At 35.9% G+C, this 20,794-nt stretch overlaps 5 protein-coding genes across 5 annotated transcripts; 1 reads left to right on the top strand and 4 right to left on the bottom strand.

Moving 5' to 3' along the window:
- Positions 1-117: 117 nt before the first annotated feature.
- Positions 118-19,567, bottom strand: LOC111492120 (O-fucosyltransferase 7-like). The gene is made up of 13 exons (XM_023141337.1): positions 19,553-19,567; positions 3,861-4,091; positions 3,307-3,405; positions 2,940-3,039; positions 2,793-2,860; positions 2,101-2,189; positions 1,826-2,006; positions 1,621-1,749; positions 1,395-1,528; positions 1,091-1,304; positions 617-801; positions 426-521; positions 118-302 (listed from the first exon to the last, which is right to left on the bottom strand). The coding sequence occupies exons 2-13, from the start codon at positions 4,014-4,016 to the stop codon at positions 149-151; spliced, it is 1,605 nt and encodes a 534-aa protein (XP_022997105.1). The 5' UTR covers positions 4,017-4,091; positions 19,553-19,567; the 3' UTR covers positions 118-148.
- LOC111492220 (blue copper protein-like) lies at positions 9,018-9,919 on the bottom strand. Its single transcript, XM_023141493.1, has 2 exons — positions 9,720-9,919; positions 9,018-9,620 (listed from the first exon to the last, which is right to left on the bottom strand). The coding sequence occupies exons 1-2, from the start codon at positions 9,889-9,891 to the stop codon at positions 9,166-9,168; spliced, it is 627 nt and encodes a 208-aa protein (XP_022997261.1). The 5' UTR covers positions 9,892-9,919; the 3' UTR covers positions 9,018-9,165.
- On the bottom strand, positions 10,440-12,258 carry LOC111492223. The gene is made up of 4 exons (XM_023141498.1): positions 11,964-12,258; positions 11,799-11,887; positions 11,520-11,722; positions 10,440-10,609 (listed from the first exon to the last, which is right to left on the bottom strand). Exons 1-4 carry the CDS (start codon positions 12,218-12,220, stop codon positions 10,526-10,528), a joined length of 633 nt encoding a protein of 210 aa, XP_022997266.1. The 5' UTR covers positions 12,221-12,258; the 3' UTR covers positions 10,440-10,525.
- On the top strand, positions 14,729-15,896 carry LOC111492196 (RING-H2 finger protein ATL54-like). Its single transcript, XM_023141464.1, has one exon. It carries the CDS (start codon positions 14,829-14,831, stop codon positions 15,705-15,707), a length of 879 nt encoding a protein of 292 aa, XP_022997232.1. The 5' UTR covers positions 14,729-14,828; the 3' UTR covers positions 15,708-15,896.
- LOC111492194 (transcription factor bHLH96-like) lies at positions 17,935-19,415 on the bottom strand. The gene is made up of 3 exons (XM_023141462.1): positions 18,729-19,415; positions 18,221-18,589; positions 17,935-18,134 (listed from the first exon to the last, which is right to left on the bottom strand). Exons 1-3 carry the CDS (start codon positions 19,155-19,157, stop codon positions 18,039-18,041), a joined length of 894 nt encoding a protein of 297 aa, XP_022997230.1. The 5' UTR covers positions 19,158-19,415; the 3' UTR covers positions 17,935-18,038.
- Positions 19,568-20,794: the final 1,227 nt, after the last annotated feature.

The following is a 20,794-nucleotide window of genomic DNA, read 5'->3' as shown; positions in this document are numbered from 1 at the left end:
GGGTTATAAGCACTCCATCGTCCCGTTGTAGCTGCCTTACTGCAACAACGTACAAAGCTGGTGCGACGATGGGGGGTGGGGGGTGGGGGGTGGGGCGCCTGCATATACATTGAGATGTAGGGGGATTTTATCTTGCTATTTAATGGAACTATCTGAAAATGGAAGTCATATTCCCATTTGGCAATTCTCTTTGACATAAACAATCTGGCAAAGGGTTAACATAAAAGGCTTCTTCTGAGCGGAACCTGTCCATGCCCTTGGTTCCTGAAATGGGACCTTTTCTCTTCCTCGCAGAGCCTTGCCTGAGAAAACAGGTTAAAGAGCAAAATCAAATACATGTTTGTTTCTTTAAAGAAGATCACTAGAATTTGCTCCCACAATGCAATATCCAATTAACTAACAACAATAAGAAGAAAACATAATACCTTCTCTTGTGCATTTCGATAATCCGGTGGGCCAAATTTTTCCCTTCTTTCATTGTTCCCTGATCAACTTTGTCGAACAAACGAACAAGCCCTTTCCTGGTTGACGATGACAAGATGATACAAACAGTTTCAGAGGAAGCAATTTGAGGCAACGTTCGAGTAGAAAATGCTTGTAATGATAAGTTTCTTGCCTGTCAGGAGATATTGTTTTCCTATGTCCAAGAAATCGTCGGTGACCTTCAACTGCTCTTGCCATATTCCCAGAGTATGAAGGAACAAAAACGTCACTCTCAACAGACACAATGTAGTCCAGAGCAGCCATTTGAGATGCATGATTGACAAAAGGTTCGAGCTCCTCAACAGATGCTAACTTCTCCTGAAATTTGCAGAAGAAACAAATAAGCCTATCATTGCAAATTCACAAGCCATGCGACACTTCTGTAAGAAGTTTGTGTGGGAAATCCCAGGAACCCACCTTACTGCCAAAACAGGAGAATCTTGAAAATGATCAACTATTGAACGGCATAGCTAACAGGACATGGGATTTGAGTTTTCTAAGTTCATGAAACTTTTGATATAATCAAAAGTTTTTAAAGAAATCTTGTAGTTTTCAAAATAGGAAATTAAGGTAGTGAGGTCCAAAAAGTAACAGTACATGTTCATACCTTGCTCATCAGTAATGGATACCGTGCTTGCAGATCAGACATGTGTGAATCACCACCATAAATCTCTCCAGCTGCAATGTATATAGGAGTTTTGGACGGGTAGCCAAGTGCACTAAGAAATATTCCGACCTCCTTTGGAGTTAGTGGGCAGAACCCTTTGGATCTTTGTTCCAAAGGATCAATCTCCTTTACCTTCCAATATGACGTATTTTCTCTGCAGGCATTGAAGTCAACTCAACACATCAACAGAAAAACATGTACAATGTAACCAGACACATTAAGGTTTATAGGAAGGATCTTATACCTAATCATCTGTAGCTCGTCTGCTTCAGCAGGAGATAAATCATGTGTACACCCACTAAATGCAAGCATGTCCTTCTCATATCGTAAATGTAGAGCAATATAAGGACCACGGGACCTCATTCGATCCACCAATAACTACAGTATATATTTTTTAACTATTTATATAATCGCTAAAAGAAGGGACACGATCACTGCAGCAGCAAAATAAGACTAGAAAAGAATATTACTTTGCCCAAGGCTTCAATTTTAGGTGCAAAAAGAAGGGCTTGGTAGCAAGCACGGCAGCGGAGTCTCTGGATATCTAAAGGTAGATTATTGTTTGCTAATCGTGAATCAGATTTTGCAGCTCGAATAACCTACAAATAGCACATTAACTAATGAAGAACAATTATAGGGATTTTCATAGACAAGATCCAAATTTGGTCTAAGTACCTGATATTCATCCCAAAGGGTAGCGATCTCCTGCTCGTAATAATCCTTAGCTGACCAGCTTCTAAAATGCTTAACTATCTTTGTAGCAGTAGCCAATTCTTTAGGAAGTTTGTTTATCACTTTTACATCGTTAGCAAGAGCATTGATAAAATGATCTTCATCAAAAACATCTGAGAAGTTGCTGAAGATTAAAACAAATAAAATGAAATCAATCATGAACTGGGCAATGTGACACATGGAGATTGGGGAAAAAAGGATGAAGAAGAACAAGGAACCTAGTGTCCTGCCAGAACGATTGTTTATCGAGTTCTGGAATTACAAGGGTAGCATTAATGATGCGGGCTACAGCTACCATGTCACATATCTGCAATTCAAGAATGAAAATGGTTTTTAAAGACCAAAACTTCCACTGATTTAGTTATGGAGTACTGGAAAATAATAAACACAAAATGATCTGGTCAACAACTCTGGGATCTAAAATAAGCTTTTACATAATCCGAAAGATACTAATTTCAGGACAAAACTATGAGCTAGAATTTTCAAAGCATGGTATGGTAGCTCTAAAAATCGGAAGTTATATTAAGGGCTAATTTATGAATGCTTTAGAATCCCTCCTTCAAGAACTCAAATGTTCTTATGTTACAGTGTATACATGTGCCATAAAATTGAATGATATTACTTGGAATTCAATGAGTGTTGAGTGACTGAATTGAGAGGTAAGGATAACAGTCCAAGATGAAATGAATATAACATTTCAAAATGGAATATAGATCATCGACAAAGATAAAGTTAAAAAGAATAAAAACAAAATAAAATAAAGTTGAGGAACTGAAACCGTACTTTGAGAACTCTGCTTGACATCATGTGAAATTTTAATAAAAACTATATTCTAGCAACAAAAAAAAAAAGGCTAAAACACTTCGATAATAATTAATGTCACTATCATAATGTAGGAGAGGTTACAGACCCCAGCGCGCATTTGATTGAGTCCCCCATTTGTATGAACTAGAAGGTAACCTCGTGACTCCACAGGAGCTGCATATCCGACAGAAGTTTTGAGATTAACTACAAGAAAATTTTGTTTGGAACGAGACGAACAAAGTAACACTCTTACGTGTATAATTGAAACTAGGTTCTACACATGGTAAAAAGTCGTGGTTCGATGGAGGCTTCCATAGCTTGTCCAGACCCGGAACCAAGTTCGCACTGCCCAACTGTCAAGTCTAAAGGAGTGAAAACATGAAAGGTGCATAACTTCTTATCAATACCGAAATTACATCTGATTACCTATTTTACCAAAGACTAGAAAAATTATATTCTACTAATTGCTAGAAAAACAATGGTTGTCAAGTAGAAAAGTCTCAGACGGCATATTATATTTCCAATTCTTTTCAGTTCTCATTGCTAATTTTGATTTTCTACCCAAAACTGAGGCCATTCCGGAAATGAATCATAACTAAAGAGTTAAAGGAAAGTAAAACCTTGCGAGAAGCAACAGGAGCTTTGGACAAATGGAGCGGAACAATCTCTTGAGTCCAGCTATTCTCGGTGCTCAACCTCTGGTGTTTAAATTCACGTTGCTACATGATGAAGAACATAATATATGTTAACGAAAATTTTCCAATATCAAAAGCAGGACAGCCTACAAACTTAAAACCACTCCGTCAAACATTTCACTGGTAATCAGTCAACAACGCAACTCAAAGTCAAAGAGTGCCCTACCTAATCTCAATTTACAATCGAAAACGACTCCCGACCGAGAGAATTAAAGAATATAAACGTAAAATTGGAATGCATTACACACATCCATTTCATAAAAAATTGAAGCTATTCACTGCCTTCACTCGCTCGTCGATTAAGCACTCTAATCATTTCGAATCCAAACGCCATAATCAGGAATGCTTCTCAGAAAGATTTTAGAAACAAAAAAGAAAACAAAAATACGCAGTTAAAAACACAGTAATACGTGAAGGAGAAAAGAAGAAAATGAAGAAATGAAGAGCGAGAGTAGAGATTAAGAGAAAAGATAGGTCACCGCAGGAAGCTTGTGGGAATCGGAGAAGCCGGGGACTTTGGAGGACGGAAAAAAGTGAAGATGAACAGAAAGAAGAGCTAGTAAGGCTATAAAACATATGGCGCAGGTTAGCAGCTTCCTCAGCACCGCCACTGCTCTCCTCCTCCGCTTCAGCATCTCTTTCTCACCACCGTCACTCTGAGCAATGGCGAGCAAGCCGCTTAGAAATTACAACTCTAAGTCTCTCTCTGGCTTCCGTCAGCCTCAACCTTTGGCTTTGTTCGTCTCCGGCACAGAAGCAGCGCGGCGGCGGCGGCGAGAAAGAGATCGGCGCGGCTGAGCGGTGTGTAGTTTTGGTTTTATTGTTAATTCATGTACAGCATTCGGCCGCACACTGCCTCTTGCTGGATACCATTTCCGCGTTGAGGGACGAAGCTGTAATTAAATATTGGGATTTCGACCTTTCCTGGGTCCCACATCGGATTTCAAATAGCCTTAGAATTTTCTTTGATTTTTTTATAAATATTTAATTACGTGCTTTAATGCATAAATCCAAGCTTATAATACTAATTTGGATTATATTACTAATGTGCTTTGGATGCGAATGTTCTCTATTGACACGAGGCATGTCTAACGACCTAAAATTTCTTTACCTTTTTCGTGTAATATGAAACGTCCTTAGCTCCAACGTGTCACAGCCTTCAAAGCATGTATAACTCGTTTCGTATGTGTGGGCTTGATGGATGGCCCATTCCTAGACCTTTCAGATAACTATCCCCATAATAACTTCTACGTTAAAATTAGTTGGTGGGTTTAGTAGAAATGGAACGAATTTCACTTAAACCTTCCATTTTACATTTATATTCCGATTTGTGGTCGGTGTCAAAATTGCCAAAACTAGCCAATCCACATGAGTCCAATCCCCGTGAATGGTCGCCACCTTTTATTCATAGCACAATAATGACAATACCTAACCTCTATGAGTCACATTCTTTAGGATGAAAAAGGCATTAAAAAAAACTGCACAAAAATTTCACCCTTCTAGTTTAGGTAAACCTTTTCAACCTTGTTAAATTCGGGACAATTTCGAGTAAAATTCACTTGATCATCGAATGTTTGTAAAATAAATTAAAAAAATGTAGTAAAAAATAATTTTTTTTTTATTATATAGTCAATGACTAAGTTTCTTTCCAATTATAAATATTTTAGTTCACTTATGGAAGAGAGAACTAACGGATAATCTGTGACCGTAGGCGACAAAAAGTACTCGGGAGGACGTCTTGCTTTTTTATTTTTTTTAATTATGCTATCTGAGAATAAAAATAATATTTTTTATATAAAAAAAATATTTACTTGACCACATCGTGAAAGCAAGACACTAACTGTAATACACAAAATGATTTGCTTTCACTAATTTTATATTATATATTTAAATTCAGAATATATTTTAAATTCCAGATCCGTATGTGTCGTTAATTTTATATTTAATTTTTTCCAATTCAGACATCTTTTCATACGTGTTTTACGGGGAAAGCATCAGATCTCAGTCTTGTTACGTGGCACAATCCAGTTGGTTGATAAGCTACAAATACCAACATTTAAGATTTAACGTGTATATAACTTGAAAATAATAATAATAAAAATATGCGAATGGTGCGTACGTGGCGGAAGATGACGTGATCACAAATGGGCCCCTCTTGTCTGAAACCTTTTACGAACATGCCACATGCGCATCATTTAAAAATACAAAAATAAAAGGTACCCAAATTTCATGGGTTTTGTTTGCCACGATAAACTCGCCACCTATTTCAATTCTTTATTTATTTTTATAATAATAATACGTATTAAAATAATTTTAAATACCTTAATTACTCTATAAACATAATCTTATCATGTAATTTTAAATACCTATGGTAATTTAATAATATATGAAATAGTGAAAGTTTTATCTCTTTTAATATTTAAAATTTAGAAAATTATAAAGGATATAAGATTTTAAAATTTTAATGTAGTTTATGGATAAGGTGAGTTGACATGTCACCACAAGAGTCCAATCTAATTAGCGATATTTCTCTTATATTTTTGGTATTTCATTATCATATAATTAATTGGTTAAAGTATCGTATCACTCATCTTTGTAGGCCACATTCTTTTGGTAACCACTAAGTCAGTTATCGTCATGTATTAAGCTTGATCACAAAAAAATTATGATTAAGCGTGTTTTGTTTAAAGTAATTTTATGTCGAGCGACCTCAATGAAAAATTTTAAGATACATGTGAGTGATGACAAAATATGCCGATTATATAATATTGTAAGCTCGAAGCTGATATTTTAAGTTTGATTATGAACATAGAAGCTTCATGGGCCCAAATTGCCAATCTTGGGCTGTGGAGGGTACAATTAGAGTTGGATTGGACACTCCAACGAACGAAAATGAATTGAAACTACGTGATAATAAAAGCAATCATGAGGATAGGATAATTAAAAATACTTAAACATCTTTATTCGGCGACTCAAACATGCTGGACTATGCATGTAACAATTCAAGTCCACTGCTAGTAGATATTGTTTGTTTTAGCTCGTAACGTATCGTAATTAGTCTCATGATTTTGGAATGCGTCTGTTAGGAGAAGGTTTTCACGCCCTTATAAGAAATGTTTTATTCCCCTCTTCAACCAACGTAGGATCTTACAATCCATCTTCGTTGGAGTCCAGCGTCCTCGTTAGCATATCGCACAGTGTCTAACTCTGATATCATTTGTAATGGTCCATGTTCACCGCTAATATATATTATCCGTTTTAGTCTGTTATGTATTAAAAAAAGTTATTGAGATTTGAGGAGAAGGTCGAAAAGGGAGGGAGTGAGGGGCGAGGGGTAGAGCTGGCTGGAGCAAGGCTGTCATGGGCAGGGAGGGTGTTCTGTTGACTGTGAAAAAATTCCACGGAAAGGACAGCGACAGTCCAGCTAAAGTACCAAACAATATTGTTTTCCTTTATTTATTTTATTTTATTTTTAACAATAATAAATTCATACGCCAAACTGTTCTGTACTACACTCACTCAATTCCCTGCTCACATTTTTTTTTTTTAAATTAATTCCACTTTTTTCCAACATCTGAATCATTAATAAATATTAACAACCTCGTGCTTTTTCCCTCATTTACCCTTTTATTTCTCCCTCTCTTAGTCCAATGTTTTGATTGTCATACTCCTCCGTATTTGGTTTTAATATCATTTATAACAGTCTAATCTCACTGCTATTAGATATGATTTGTTTCGACCCATTATATATCATCGTCAGATTCACAGTTTTAAAACGTGTTTGTTAGTAAATGGTTTTCACACCCTTATAAAAAATAATTCGTTTCCCTCTCCAATCAATACGAGATTTTACAATCCACCTCATTTGAGTCCAACGTTCTCACTGGCACACCATATGATGTCATTTCTAAAAGTCACCACTAGGAGATACTACGTTGTACCCTTTTTTACACCTTATATAATTATATAGTTAACATAAAAAAAAAATGCTTTTTTTATTAAAATATTAATATGACATCATTGCAATCAAGGGATAGTTAAGTAAATTTACACGTGTGGGGAAGGGTAAAATTGGAATTGGGGAAATATATAGAAGAAGTGGAGCATGAAGTTTCCAAGAACATGCAATGTTAGACTTTAAATCATTTACAATTTTGTTTCTCAATTTCCTTCAATATAACTCCCATTTCTAAATCTCATACCGAACTCGATAAAATCGACTTCAAATATAAGTTATGTGGAATAAAATATAAGATATGCATAATCTCCGACAATAATTAAATAATGAAGCTCGCTCAATTATTAAAATGTGATAAGTGTTATACCGAAAGTTTAGTGGTAATACAAACAACATAAATTCCATTAACATAATCCATAAATCATACAATTATGTAAGTTACCTAGATCAAATTATACAAAATATTGATGAATTTGTTCGATCACTCCAAGAACAAAAAACAACCACCAAAAAGATTGGACAGGATTTTGGCTGTAAGTTCTTGGATGGAAAAGATGATAAAAATCATGAAAAGAAATGAAACAATCTTCATCTGGGGTTTGGAAATTGGTTGGATCTGTGTGATAAAGTAGATGCTAATTGTTTTCGTCTTCGATTCATCATCAATTTGGACCAAAACCCAGGATTTGTTGCTTGAGTGGGCGTTGATCTTCTTTTGAACAAGGAAGAAATGGAGGATTTGGTTCTGGGGAAGTATGGGGAGGCGGAGGAAGAAGGGAAGGAAGAAGAGTAATAAGAGGATAGAGATGATAATGAAGAAGATGAAACAGAAGCCGCCGCCGCCGCCGCCATTACTGGTTTTGTAATTGTTAAATTACTCAGCTTTTCTCTTAGACAAAGTGAGCACACGCCTGGTGATTGCTTGTGTTTTGGGTGCTTCCGACATCGACTATTGCTGCTGCCGCTGCCGTGGTTGGGGTTTCTTCCCTTTGCCGCCGCCGTATGACCCTTTAGTTTGCTCAAATTCTTGGGCATTGTGGTGGTGGTGGTGGTGGTGGTGGTGGTTGTTGTATCATTTTAAATTTGGGAAGGTTTTTGGTGTTGGGAAAGGATTAAAAGGAAAAGTAGAAAGTGGGTGCACTTCCCGGATCCTTCATCGGCAACTTCCTTGATTTTTCTCATTAAAAAAATAAAAAAATAAAAAAATAAATTATATTTAAAATTTAATTTTGTTAGTTGAAAATTCGTGTTTGACTGGTTGTGTGTACACAAGTTGGCAGTTTGAACAGCTGTGATTCGAGGAGACAGTTTCGGGTGGGGACCACGGCCGCTCTTCTTTTGGAAATTGAACCGCCTCACCTCGACTCACCAGCCGTGGAGGAGCCCAAACCGGACATTATTTAGATTAAAATATTCATAATTTTACCTTAAAATTTAAAAAATGTTTAATAAATACAATTAGTTTTTTTATTTATTAAAGCTATTAATACTTTTTTCAAAAAAAAAAAAAAACCCTAAAAAAGGGTAACTTTAGAGTTCTTTTTAATTATAGGTATTAATAAAATTTTAAAAACATTTTTGATATTATCTGTTTCAATCTAAAATTAATATTTATTTTAAAAGTTGAAGGGTATTTTTTAATTTTAAATGAAACTTTCAAGAAATTTGTTTCAAATAATTGGAATTAAATTAAAAATTTTCACATTAATAATTACTAAATCTGTAATTTAGGAAAACAAATACACGACAAAGGAAAAAAACAACCCAAGCAAAAGATGAATTTTCACAAAAGACACTGCCTCCCTCCTGACCACATAATGAGCATCCTAAAGCGCAGCAAACAAGCCCAGGGTGGCGGCGCCCCAAGTACAAACCACCGCTGCAAGCGCAGAGGCCCCACAAGCGGAAGATGCCTCCACAGGAACCTTAGACGTGGGAGAGTTCACCAATGAGGAGTCCGCATCTTTGGGAGTAGCACCAACCAATGGCGTTACAGGAGCAGCAGCTCCAGAACTTGGCGCTTCGGACGGTGGAAGTCCATCACCAATGGGAGCTGAGGCTGTAGAGGGGGGACCTCCAGCTTCGGCAGCTGTGACAGCTAGCTTCATGCCGTTGCCACAGTGACCAAATGCACCACAAATGAAGTAATGAGTGCCAGGCTTCTTGAGAGTGATGGACGTGGCGCCAGAGCTGTCGCTACTAATGGAATTGGCCGCAGTACAAGAGGTGTACTCGCTAGCACTCACTTCGTCCACTGTGTGCCCACCTCCATAATTGAACACTGCCACGTCGGAAACAATGAGTCATCAAAAAAACTAGAATTAATTTGTTATTATGTTATATATATATATATATATGTAAGACATGATTTTGAACTGACCCAATGTGTCGCCTACAACGAAGGTCTTCCCGGAAGACCAAGAGGTGTAGTCGACGCCGGTGGACCAACCGGCGGTGTCGCCAACCGTGTGGACAGTGGCAAAGGTTGGGATAGCCATGGAAATGGCAATGGTGGCCAAGGCAAAAAATGCAGTTTTGAAGGAGTAAGCCATTGGAGTTGATGATGACGGGGGAGGGAGGGGGTTAAGCATTTATAGAATAGAAGGTGGGAGTGGGTTAGGTTCATGAATCATGTAGATTCCATTGGTGGAACCAAAACAAATAAGAAGGGTTCGTCGAATTGGTGGAGGAGATGATGGGAGTCAGCTCAAAAAGGGAGAAGTAGGTGTACTGGTAATCAAGCGGTTGGGTCACCGCCCCCAAATTCCTAACGCACCAACTTAATTAACCAAAGTGGGTTTATTAGAGCTTCTCTGCTGCCCCCAACCACCCTACTGCTCCATTGGCTATATAAAATTTGGGAACCTATGAGTGCTAGCTCGACGAGTCAAGTGGGTCCATGCTCACATCTATGAACCATATGGAGAGAAGTACTACAAATTCAATATTACTCGGACTCGAAAGTTGTCTAAGGCTATGTTATGATGATATCGACCCTAACAATACGGTTTATATACTTTAATAACACTAAATTAATAAAATAAAATAAATAATCAATTAAACATCCATTTATTAATATAACCATTACATTTATTTGGATTATTTCATAATTGGATTCATATTTAAAATAATAATTAGTATATTATTATAAATATAATATTTGAATATTTGATTGAAGAGGTTGGTCTAGGGTTTGGGTTTTGCGTCGCCTTCTTTACTTCCTCCTTTCTTCTTAATTAATGAGCTCAACCCGTCGTCAAATTTCTCCACCTGAGGTAATTTATATTTAAAATAAATCAAATTATAAATAATAATAATAAATGATTGAATTATAAGGAAAATTAATAATTACAATATATATAATAACTAAATCCCACCATAAACAGTCATTTGTAATTATTTATTTATGTGACGAAAACGTCTTTGACATTTTAAAAGTTAGAAAAATGAAATTATAAAAGTTTAATTTGAATTTTGAAAATTAATTTTAAGTTTTAATTTTCTAGTTCAAGATTAAATTAATTAAAATATTTTTGAATCTCATGCTTTATTTTTCTCGATATTTTAAAATTTTTCATTAATTTTTTATTTTTTTTAAAAAAAATTAAAATATACTTAAACAAATACATATTTTAATATTTTGTTTATTCAATACCCAAATTTCAAAACGTTTAAAAATGCCCTTACAAGTTTAAAGATATTATTAATGATTTTTTAAAAAATCAAAGATGTTTTTAAAACACTGTTAAAAGTTTAAGAATATTTATCAAATCGAGTCTCCTTTTAAAGGGGAAAGGCCTTCGCATTCCTAATTCAGTGGGGCCAGATGACTTTGTTTGTCCCAGCTTGACATTGTTTGTGCACCACTTACCATTCTCGCTTAGTGTTTGCAACAGTTGGGGAGGCGATCGTATTAGCAAATCCTATCACCACGCCGACCATCAAATACGACCTTCTCAAATATTTGACGAAATGACCCCAAGAGCACTTATGTCACGAGAAACAATCCTTATGGTTTTAATATCTATATCTATATATATATATTTTAAATTTAGTCTATGTTTCAAAAAGATTTTATAAAAATAGAAAAAATTTATAAAAATATCAATAAAATAAGGTTGTGAGCTAAGAAAAAGTGAAGAGATGATGTGGAGTGGTAAGTTCGGAGAAAAGGCCTAACCTTGCCGATAATTTCCGCCGCCAAATTGGCGTCCTTAGCAACGGTTTCAGCTGTATTTTCCACTAAAACTGCCGTTTTTTGGAGTATGCTGTCTTTGGGGAGATGATCGACAATCTCTTCCGACACCTTATCCACTTCCTTCGCCGCCGTCTCCACCATATCTACCACGTCCTCCGCCACATGCACCACCTTCTCCACTCTCTCTACACAAATTCAACACAAATTATGCATAGCAAAAAAAAAAGAAACAGTGTTAAAATTCATCATTATATTCCTCACGCTTCAACATAAGAAAAGGCCCCCAATATTTGGTCGTCTTCCAAATGGATAGAATTGCCGATAGCACCGCCCCAGCTACCCACAATGGCCTGCCAAAAACAACACTCTGTAATTTTCCACCTGGAAAATACGAGAAAAAAATTAATTCAAACATAATTTAAATACCAAGGAGTCAAAGGGGGAGGAGGAGGCGGCTGAGGAAGGGGAGATCCAAGGCCGCCGCCGCCGCCGCCGCCGCCGTAAACCGCCATGTCTCTGTAAGTCGTGATATGGGTGACTCTGTTTTTGGGAATTGTGCGTGGGAACGGCAAACTGTTGGCTTTGTGAAGGAGATGGCTGAGGTTAAGGTTTGATCCATGGCGGCGGGACTGGACGGTGGAACGAAGGCTGGCTGAAGAGTAAGAAACCGAAACGATCGACATTTGTGAAGGAATGGGATTGGTGAATTATGAATGCTTATGGCGCAGAGAATTCAAATATATGAGCTTTTCAAGTTACCCTACCTAACTCGTTTATTGATTCTTATATTTATTGCTTCACATTATTTCTAAAGAAAAAATGGGTTTAAAATGTATATTATATGCTTTGAATTCTACGTCATTGGTTTGGGGGCGTTTGGCCTACCAAGTCGGGGTTGCGTGAAGTTGTATAAAAAACTTAATTCCTTATTTGTTTCACAGCTCAACCCCGACTTCAAAACTCATTGTCGTAAGCCTATTGCTAATAACTATTGCCTACTTTATTTCATTGCTTATTTTCAGAGTTTAAGGAATCTTTTGTTCTCTCAAATCGAGAAAAAATCTCACAATTTTTCATTCAAAATTTGTCAGTTTAATAATATAAGCATTATTATTATTATAATAATATAAGGTGTTATAATTGTGTAACAAATATATGTTTGCACTAAATATAAGTTTTATATTAATTAAATGATAAAATATTGAGTAACAAAATGGTCAGAAATGTTTATTTTTATATTAAGAGAAAAATATATTTTTAAAATTTTGTTTAAATAAGTATAATTTTCATTTAATTTTTGTATTTTTTTAAATATGAAAAATATTCTAAAATCTCAATTTTGGTGGGCCGAGCCCACATAATTGGGCCCAAACTAGTCTTTGCAGCTCAGAAAAGGAGCCATATTTCAGAGATAATGAATTAGTTTTTCAATTTTGTTCAAAATCTACCAAATACCTTAATAATTTTTAATAGTACGTATTTGGTATCATAATATAAATATAATGTCAGGATCGCTCAACAACGCACACACTCGATTTAGATAAGAACACAAAAAACAGAGAACGTTGGCTAAAATTTGTATTTATTACAGAGAAAACATACCGAATATAGAAAATTACATATGGTTTAACTTACTATATATAGCTTTGAATATACATAATACAAAAAAGTACATTTTCAAGCTTTGTGGAGGAATATATATGATTTAACTTACTATATATGGTTTTACCAGAAATAACTATCTACGGCATATAACTGTCTGCCATATATCTTTTGTCTGCTAAGCTACCAATTTGACCAACTTATGGGCCCACAAAGTTGGAAAAAAAAAAAACGTTGTAATTTATATATATATAAATAATGTACTAGATTAAAATTTTTAATTGGCACTATTTAAATTTTAATTTCACCCACTAATCTCGATCAAGACATACTACCAAATATTGCTTTAACTTGATAGACATATTTAAATATTTTTTTTTTCTTCTAAATTATGAATAAAAATAATCTTAGATGATTAGTACAAACAACNCTCGAAAAGTTAATCCAATCCAACCCAACCCAACAAATTGGGATGGTCCATGTTGTCGGATTGAATGTACACCCCTAATATGAATCGTAACCTCACTTTCATAAAATTATGAATTTTTAGATAAATTAATTCCTAAAATATGTGACTTTTAACTTTTAATTTTACAGATTTAATTCATAATCTCATCTCTTAATTATTATCTAAATACAAATTTAAGCTAATATAGTCAAAAAAAAAAAAAAAAAAAAAAAAAAAAAAAAAAAAAAAAAAAAAAAAAATTGTTTTTTTTTTTTTTTTTTTTTTTGCGTCCGGAGAGAATCGTCTAGCTTAAGTGTTACGAGTTAAAGGGTAGTTGGTAGTAACATAAATTAATTTATACGACAAATTCTTAGTCTTGATTACTATTGAGTTTAATTTAAATGTTTGAAAATTGAACAAAGTCTTGCGTTAGCTGGGTAAGAGGAATATCACGCGTAGATGAGGATTGAACTCAGTATAAAGAATGTTCGCCCACTCAAGCACACTGCTAATAAATATTGTCTTGTTTGAGTTTTCTTTCAAACTTCCCTCGAGATTTTAAAATACATTTGTTGATGAGAGGTTTTTACACTCAGTATAAACAATATTTTTTTCCTTCTCAAACCGAGATGGGATCTCACAATCCACTCCATTCGACACCTAGCATACTCGCTGACACTTGTTTCTCTCTCCAACTGATGAGAGATCTCAAAATATAGGTTTGAATTGAGATATAACAGTTTTGAATGTTGAATTTTGATGTGACGGTCATGTTTGTCCAAAGTTTGTTGCCTATGGCCACATGGCAGATACTCTAGTCTTGTTTGTACGAGTCGGATGTCATGGTTATACTTGTCCAAAACATGTTGTTTATTGTCGCATGATAGATATCCCAGTCTTGTTTGTTCGAGTTGGTTGACAAGAACATCAATCAATTGAGTGGTAGAAGATGTCACGAGCATGCAACCATAGACACAATGAGATATTGTGTGTAAAATAATTGGTATGAACTCATCAAAAACTTAAAAAAATCATGGAAATAAAATGGAAACTAAATTCATATTATTGTAATAAAATTGAGATTGAAATTTAACCTAATTGTTATGGTGGAGGATCTTAGTCGTCGTTTAATTACTGTTTATTTCATTTCTTCAAACCAAAGAAATTCAGAGATCTTCATTTTTCCTTCCATTCCTCTGTTTCTCTCTCAACATTCTAAGCTTCTTCAGAGCTCCCCTGCCATGGCGGTCGGAATTACCAGAAAGCTTTTCCCCGTCGAAACCGGAACTCATCAACAAAGCTTCAATTGTTCTGGCTGCCCTTACGATTGCCCTTTCGACTGCTTAGATCTCCCAGATTTCTACTTCTCGCCGCCGCCGCCTTTTGGCGACCACCAAAAACAGCTTCCAACTATAGTCATCGTCATACTTGCTCTGTTCGTTGGATTTTTCTTCACTTTTAGTTTCTACATCATTATCGTAAAATGGCAAGCATGGCGTAGCGGCTCCGGCAACCAAGGGGCGGAGGCGTCGCAATTGGACGGCGAAGATGGAGAATTTCTAAACGAGAATCAAGTCGATCATCCCATTTGGTTCATAACCACCGTGGGGCTGCAGCAATCGATCATCAACTCAATCACAGTTTGCAAATACAAAAAAGGTGAGGGCTTGATCGAAGGAACAGTTTGCTCTGTTTGTTTGAATGAATTTCAAGAAGACGAAATGCTCCGGCTGTTGCCCAAATGTAGCCACGCGTTTCATATTGGGTGCGTTGATACTTGGCTGAGGACTCATACCACTTGCCCACTCTGTCGAGCCCATATTCTTACTGATTTTGCGACCTCCAACTTCCCTAGGCCGCCGAATTCGGGTCATGTGAATCAAAACGAAGCTAATTTGGCTGTAATTGAGGAGACCCAGATGGAGAATTTGGAGGGGGAAGAACAGAGTGCTGTCTCCGGCGGCGGCGGAGTTGAAAACAGAGGAGATGCAGTTGATGAACAGAGAGACGTTGGGGTTCCTCAGATTGGGGAGATTGTTCCAAAAGAAGGGGTTTTTGAATCGGATGATTCTAAAATGGAAGTAAATGAAACAATGATGAACTGTTCTTCTGCAACATGATCTGAACCAGATTGGGTCGATTCAGAGTATCGAACAGGGTGAGCCCAGTTTTTGTGTATGAATTGAAAAGAACAGCTTCTGTTATTCATTGAATGGGTTTTGGGTTATGGGTTCGATCCTCTGTTTTGATTCTTTCGTGTTCTTCATTTTCTCAGTGGGTATTATTATATTAAGCTTTTTTCATCATTATCTTAATCCATAATTAATTAATGATTAAGTTAAATACTTTTGATTTGAGACCTCGTACCAAATAATAAGGTTTGAAATAAATGGACTTCACTCTGGGCCCAAATACACTAAACGGCCCAAGTTCAATCTTTTATGGACTTCGCTCATGATTAGGCCCGCAATAGGCCCAGCCCAATAGAAATGTACCCTCTTAATTATATCTGCATTTCGCTAAACATTCTCACAATATGCAGTTAATTTTGAATTTAATTTGCATTAAAATGTTTTTCCTCAAAATAGTATAATACAATTTTCATCAAAATCTGTAACAGCTTAACCTCATCTCCCGTAGATATTGTACTGTTCAAGCCTACAGTTAGTAGACGATGTTTGTTTTGGTCGGTTATGTATCACTATTAGCCTCACGGTTTTAAAACGTGTCTACAAAATAGAGTTTTCCACACATTTATAAGGAATATTTCATTTCCCTCCCTAATTGATATGGGATCTCATAATCCACTCTCCTTAGAGACTGAATATCCTCATTGGCACACCACCCGGTGTCCGGCTTTAATACCATTTGTAATAGCCCAAGTTCACTGCTAATAGATATTGTCATACGTATCACCGTCAGTCTCACAGTTTTAAAACGCATCTACTAAGAAGAGGTTTCCACACTCTTATAAGGAATGTTTCTTTTCGTTCCCCAACTGATGTAAGATCTCATAGTCCACCCCTTGGGAATCCAATGTCATCATTGACACACCACCCAGACTCTATACGATTTGTAACAGCCTAAGCCCACTGCTAATAGATATTGTTCACTTTGGCCCATTACATATCTCCGTAAACCTCACAGTTTTAAAACGCATCTACTCAAGAGATGTTTCCACGTCTTTATGAGTAATGCTTAGTTTCCCAAACATGGGATCTCACAAAATCACACGAGATTAACCAAAGATTTCATCAAACTCCAACCAACCTAGCTCGAAGACAATTGACAATATGGCCAACTTCTCTTTCAAGTTCAAGTTCAAGAACACTTTCATTTTTAACTTCTCTTCGTCGGCCTTTCTCGAGCTTTTGACCTATTTCGTTAGGTCTAATTTTACGGTAGCGAACGTAGAGTAAGAATAATCGAAACATAAGGAAAGACAAAATGATTTAAAGTTTTGTGAGTTGGTAGAAGATAATTGGATATAAATTTGCTAGATTGTGAGAACAACATGATGTGGTTGAAAGGAATATTGTACTGTTAGGTGTGGTATCCATATTGTAAGCCATGGGGCCCCCATCTCTCTTACTCCCATCTTTTAAATTCTTCAAACCCATAATCATTATTTTCTGTCTCTTCATCTTCTCATCATTTCATCTCATGACTATAGATTAACTTTTACTAAAATCTGGGATCTCTGCAATTCATTGCTAACCCTAAACATGCATAATTGCTTCCTTAATTCATTCAAACCCTAAATTATGGCTATCAGTATCATGCACTGCCATGTTTTTGGAATGTTCTTGAGAAATTTTATGATGTAAGTTCTTATGTTGTTCTAGAGCGTTGGTTTGTTCGTTGTGAAATGAAATCTTTGAAGAAAAAAAAATTGTGTTTTTATGATTAGGGTTAGTGTGTATATTATTGTTCAAACTTGTGACCTAATTTGTAAACATCAAATCTCAAAATAAATAGATTTTTCTCATTTGAATCAAAGAAAATAGCTAAATAATTGCCGGTTGGTGTTTGGAATCGTTCTTGTTTTGTATAGATATGGTTGGTTGGTAGAAATCTCTTTATATGAAAATTCAATGGTTTGTTTGATCGAAATAAGTTCGTAGCATCTCGAGCTTGCTGTTAGGATCATTGTCAGCCTCATGATTTTAAAACGCGTTTGTTAGTGTTAGTGAGAGGTTTCTATAAAGAAATTAAGAAAAAAATAGATTTACGATCATTGTTCTCTTTGACTTTTGATAAATTTTGTAGGAATATAAAGGTTCGAACTTTTTAATTAAACCTAAGATGTTTGGACGAGTTGAGATTGAAATTATGTTCATTCTCTTGCATGGAAAATTGTGGGGGATACCATAAGAAACTGAACAAAGAAATTACATTAAAGAAAGAAAAAAAAAACAGATTAAATTGTTTACTTTCTTTCCAAAAAGGTGTCAATTTAAAGCAGCTTCCTCTTGAATAAACAGCAGAATTTGATTCACAGCTGCAGCAATTTCATCCACCGTATTCAACTGACACCCTTCTTCAACCTTCAAAAAAAACACCCAAAATCCAGAAATTAAGAGCAACCCATGTCTTAAAATCCAAAAAGTTTCAAACTTCGAGCTATAATTACCTTAATGCTTAGAGAATAAAGAACCATTTGATCTGAAGTAGTGACATTGAGATGAAGAACAGTGAGTCTCAAGCTTTGAAATCCAGCGACCATTTTAAGGAGCTGTCTTGGGCGTTTTGGCGACAGTATTTTAAGGTTGGCATGGGTATCAATCATGGTGACTTCAATATCTCCGGCCGGCCACTGGGTATGAGCGATGGATGAGTCATGCGCCGTGTTCTTTGTTGAGTATTGAGGGAATGAAAAGAATTCAGCAAAAGGGGAACCGCCATTTTCGATTGTGTTCTTATGGGTGTTGATGAACTGCAGTTGTTGCTCTAATTCCTTGACAAAATTAATGGCGCCACCAATAATGGAAGCTTGGTCTCCCTGCTATGATATACAAATAATTAGGCTTACGACATCAAATTGTTCTGTCGTGAAATTGAAGTCATTGAACAGTAATTTCGGGCAGTACTTTTTGTCATTATCATTATAATCTCTCTCCTTTCTAAACAAATTGACTGACCCTTTGAACGTAAGACGACGGCATTAATGATCGGAGAATCGCCAGATACTCATTCATTTGTTTCCGACGGTTGCGCTCCACCGCGATATGTGTCATCCTCTGGTTTTCAATTTCCTCTCTGTTTTTTGTGCTCCGTGTCCGCCGTCGCTTTCTTCTTCCGGTAGACGGCGGTGGCGGCGGCGTGTAGACAGCTCCTCCGGGAATAGGCTGATTAATCGAACATTCCTCCGGTGAAGCCTCCCAATTCGCGGCGAATTTTGTGTCCTCTGTTTGCGTTTCAGGCACTCCAAGAAAGGGTTTTTGTTGTTCTAATTGGAAGCCATGGTCGTAGCCGGCCCAAGCTCCTCCTCCTCCTCCGCCGTAAGAACAGACATCCCTGCAGACATAAGTAAATGGATCTTGTGGGAAAACCACCGCTTCCAACGCCATTATCAACGATGACTCTGTTTTTTGTTCTTCTGGATCATAAAAACAGAGCACGAATTGTATAGAGAAAAGGAGAGAACTTTGGGGTTAAAATTCACCCAGAATTGAAAGAAATAAGAAGAAGAATCAAAATCAAGGAGAAAATTGAAAAGGGTAAGAGCTTTCTTTAAAAAAATGGGGTGAAACAGAGCATTAGAAGCGAACAAAGTGCACGTGAGAATGCATTGTGTATGAGTACGACAGGGAAAGAGAGGAATCTGGGTGTTGCTGCAAATAACACATTGGGTTGAGGTCTGGGCTTAGTTATTAGTCGATTATAAGCTTTTATTTTACTCAACTTGCTGCGCATTTCAGCATTTAATTAATATAAACAAACAGAATTTGGGTCTCTGTTCTACCTCTCCTGTCTCTCTACGGCCGCGTTTCGCTCCAACTCTGTTTAAAAATGGTTATAATAAATAATACCTTCTTTTCAACGCCACAAGGAGGAGATTTTCGATTTAAATGGAGAATTAAAGAAGGATTTTACAACATTTTTTAGAATAATATTCTCGTCCCCTTTCCACCGTTAGCATATATTTCCCTTTCAGGTTTCCTCTCAAATCTTTAAAACGTTGTCTGCTACGAGAAGGTTTCCACACCCTTATAAAGTTTGTTCTTCTTCTCAACCAACGTGGGACATCACAATCCACCCTCCTTTGGGAGTCAGCGTCCTCGCTGGCACTCCTTCCTTTAATCGATGTGGGACCGCCACCAAATCCACCCCCTTCAAAGACCAACGTCCTTACTAGCACATCACCTCGTGTCTACCTCCCTTCGGGGAAGAGCGAGAAGACTAACACATCGTCCGGTATCTGGCTCTAATACCATTTGTAACGACCTAGACCCACCGCTAGTAGATATTGTCCTCTTTAGGCTTTCCTTTTCGAACTTTCCCTCAATACTTGTGCTCAAAGAAGGTTTCCACAAATGGTGTTTTGTTCTCATTCTCAACCAAAGTGGACATCACAATATATATATATTTTTTGAAAAAGTATAAACTTTAAAATATATATTTTTTAAATAATAAACCGAGAAAAATTACTGGTGAAAACTCGATTCCCGCAAATTTCTCATGAGTAATTCCCATTCCCATTCCAATCTCCGCAAAAATAAATAAATGAAGAATGAAATATGTAGTAAAAATAAGATGGAGAAAGTTTCCAGCAGACATCTCTAATTTTTAAGACATTTCTTGTTACTTTTATTTTTTTTTAATATTAAATTTTAAATAACATATTTCAATCATATTAAATGAACTAGTTGAGTCACGACTGATCTTATTTGATTTTTTGTATAATAATTTTATTACAAGTATATATTAAAATAAATGGGTTTGAATATTTATAAATTGAATTTTGGTTGTAAATTTAAAATCACAAATTATAAAACCAAATGATTACACCAACTTGTTAGATTGAAATATAAAAATAATTTCAATTGGATCAATACATTATATTCTAATCTACATTATTATTATTATTATTATTATTCTTAAATCTTGTATATTTATGTATATTTATGCACAAATAAGAACAAATTTATGTATATTTCAATGTTTTTTTTTTTTTTTTTTTTTTTTTTTTTTTTTTTTTTTTTTT

The sequence above is a fragment of the Cucurbita maxima genome, unplaced genomic scaffold, assembly GCF_002738345.1.
Source record: "Cucurbita maxima cultivar Rimu unplaced genomic scaffold, Cmax_1.0 Cma_Scf00017, whole genome shotgun sequence".
Taxonomy (NCBI): domain Eukaryota; kingdom Viridiplantae; phylum Streptophyta; class Magnoliopsida; order Cucurbitales; family Cucurbitaceae; genus Cucurbita; species Cucurbita maxima.
This window is presented reverse-complemented; position numbering and strand designations above follow the sequence as displayed.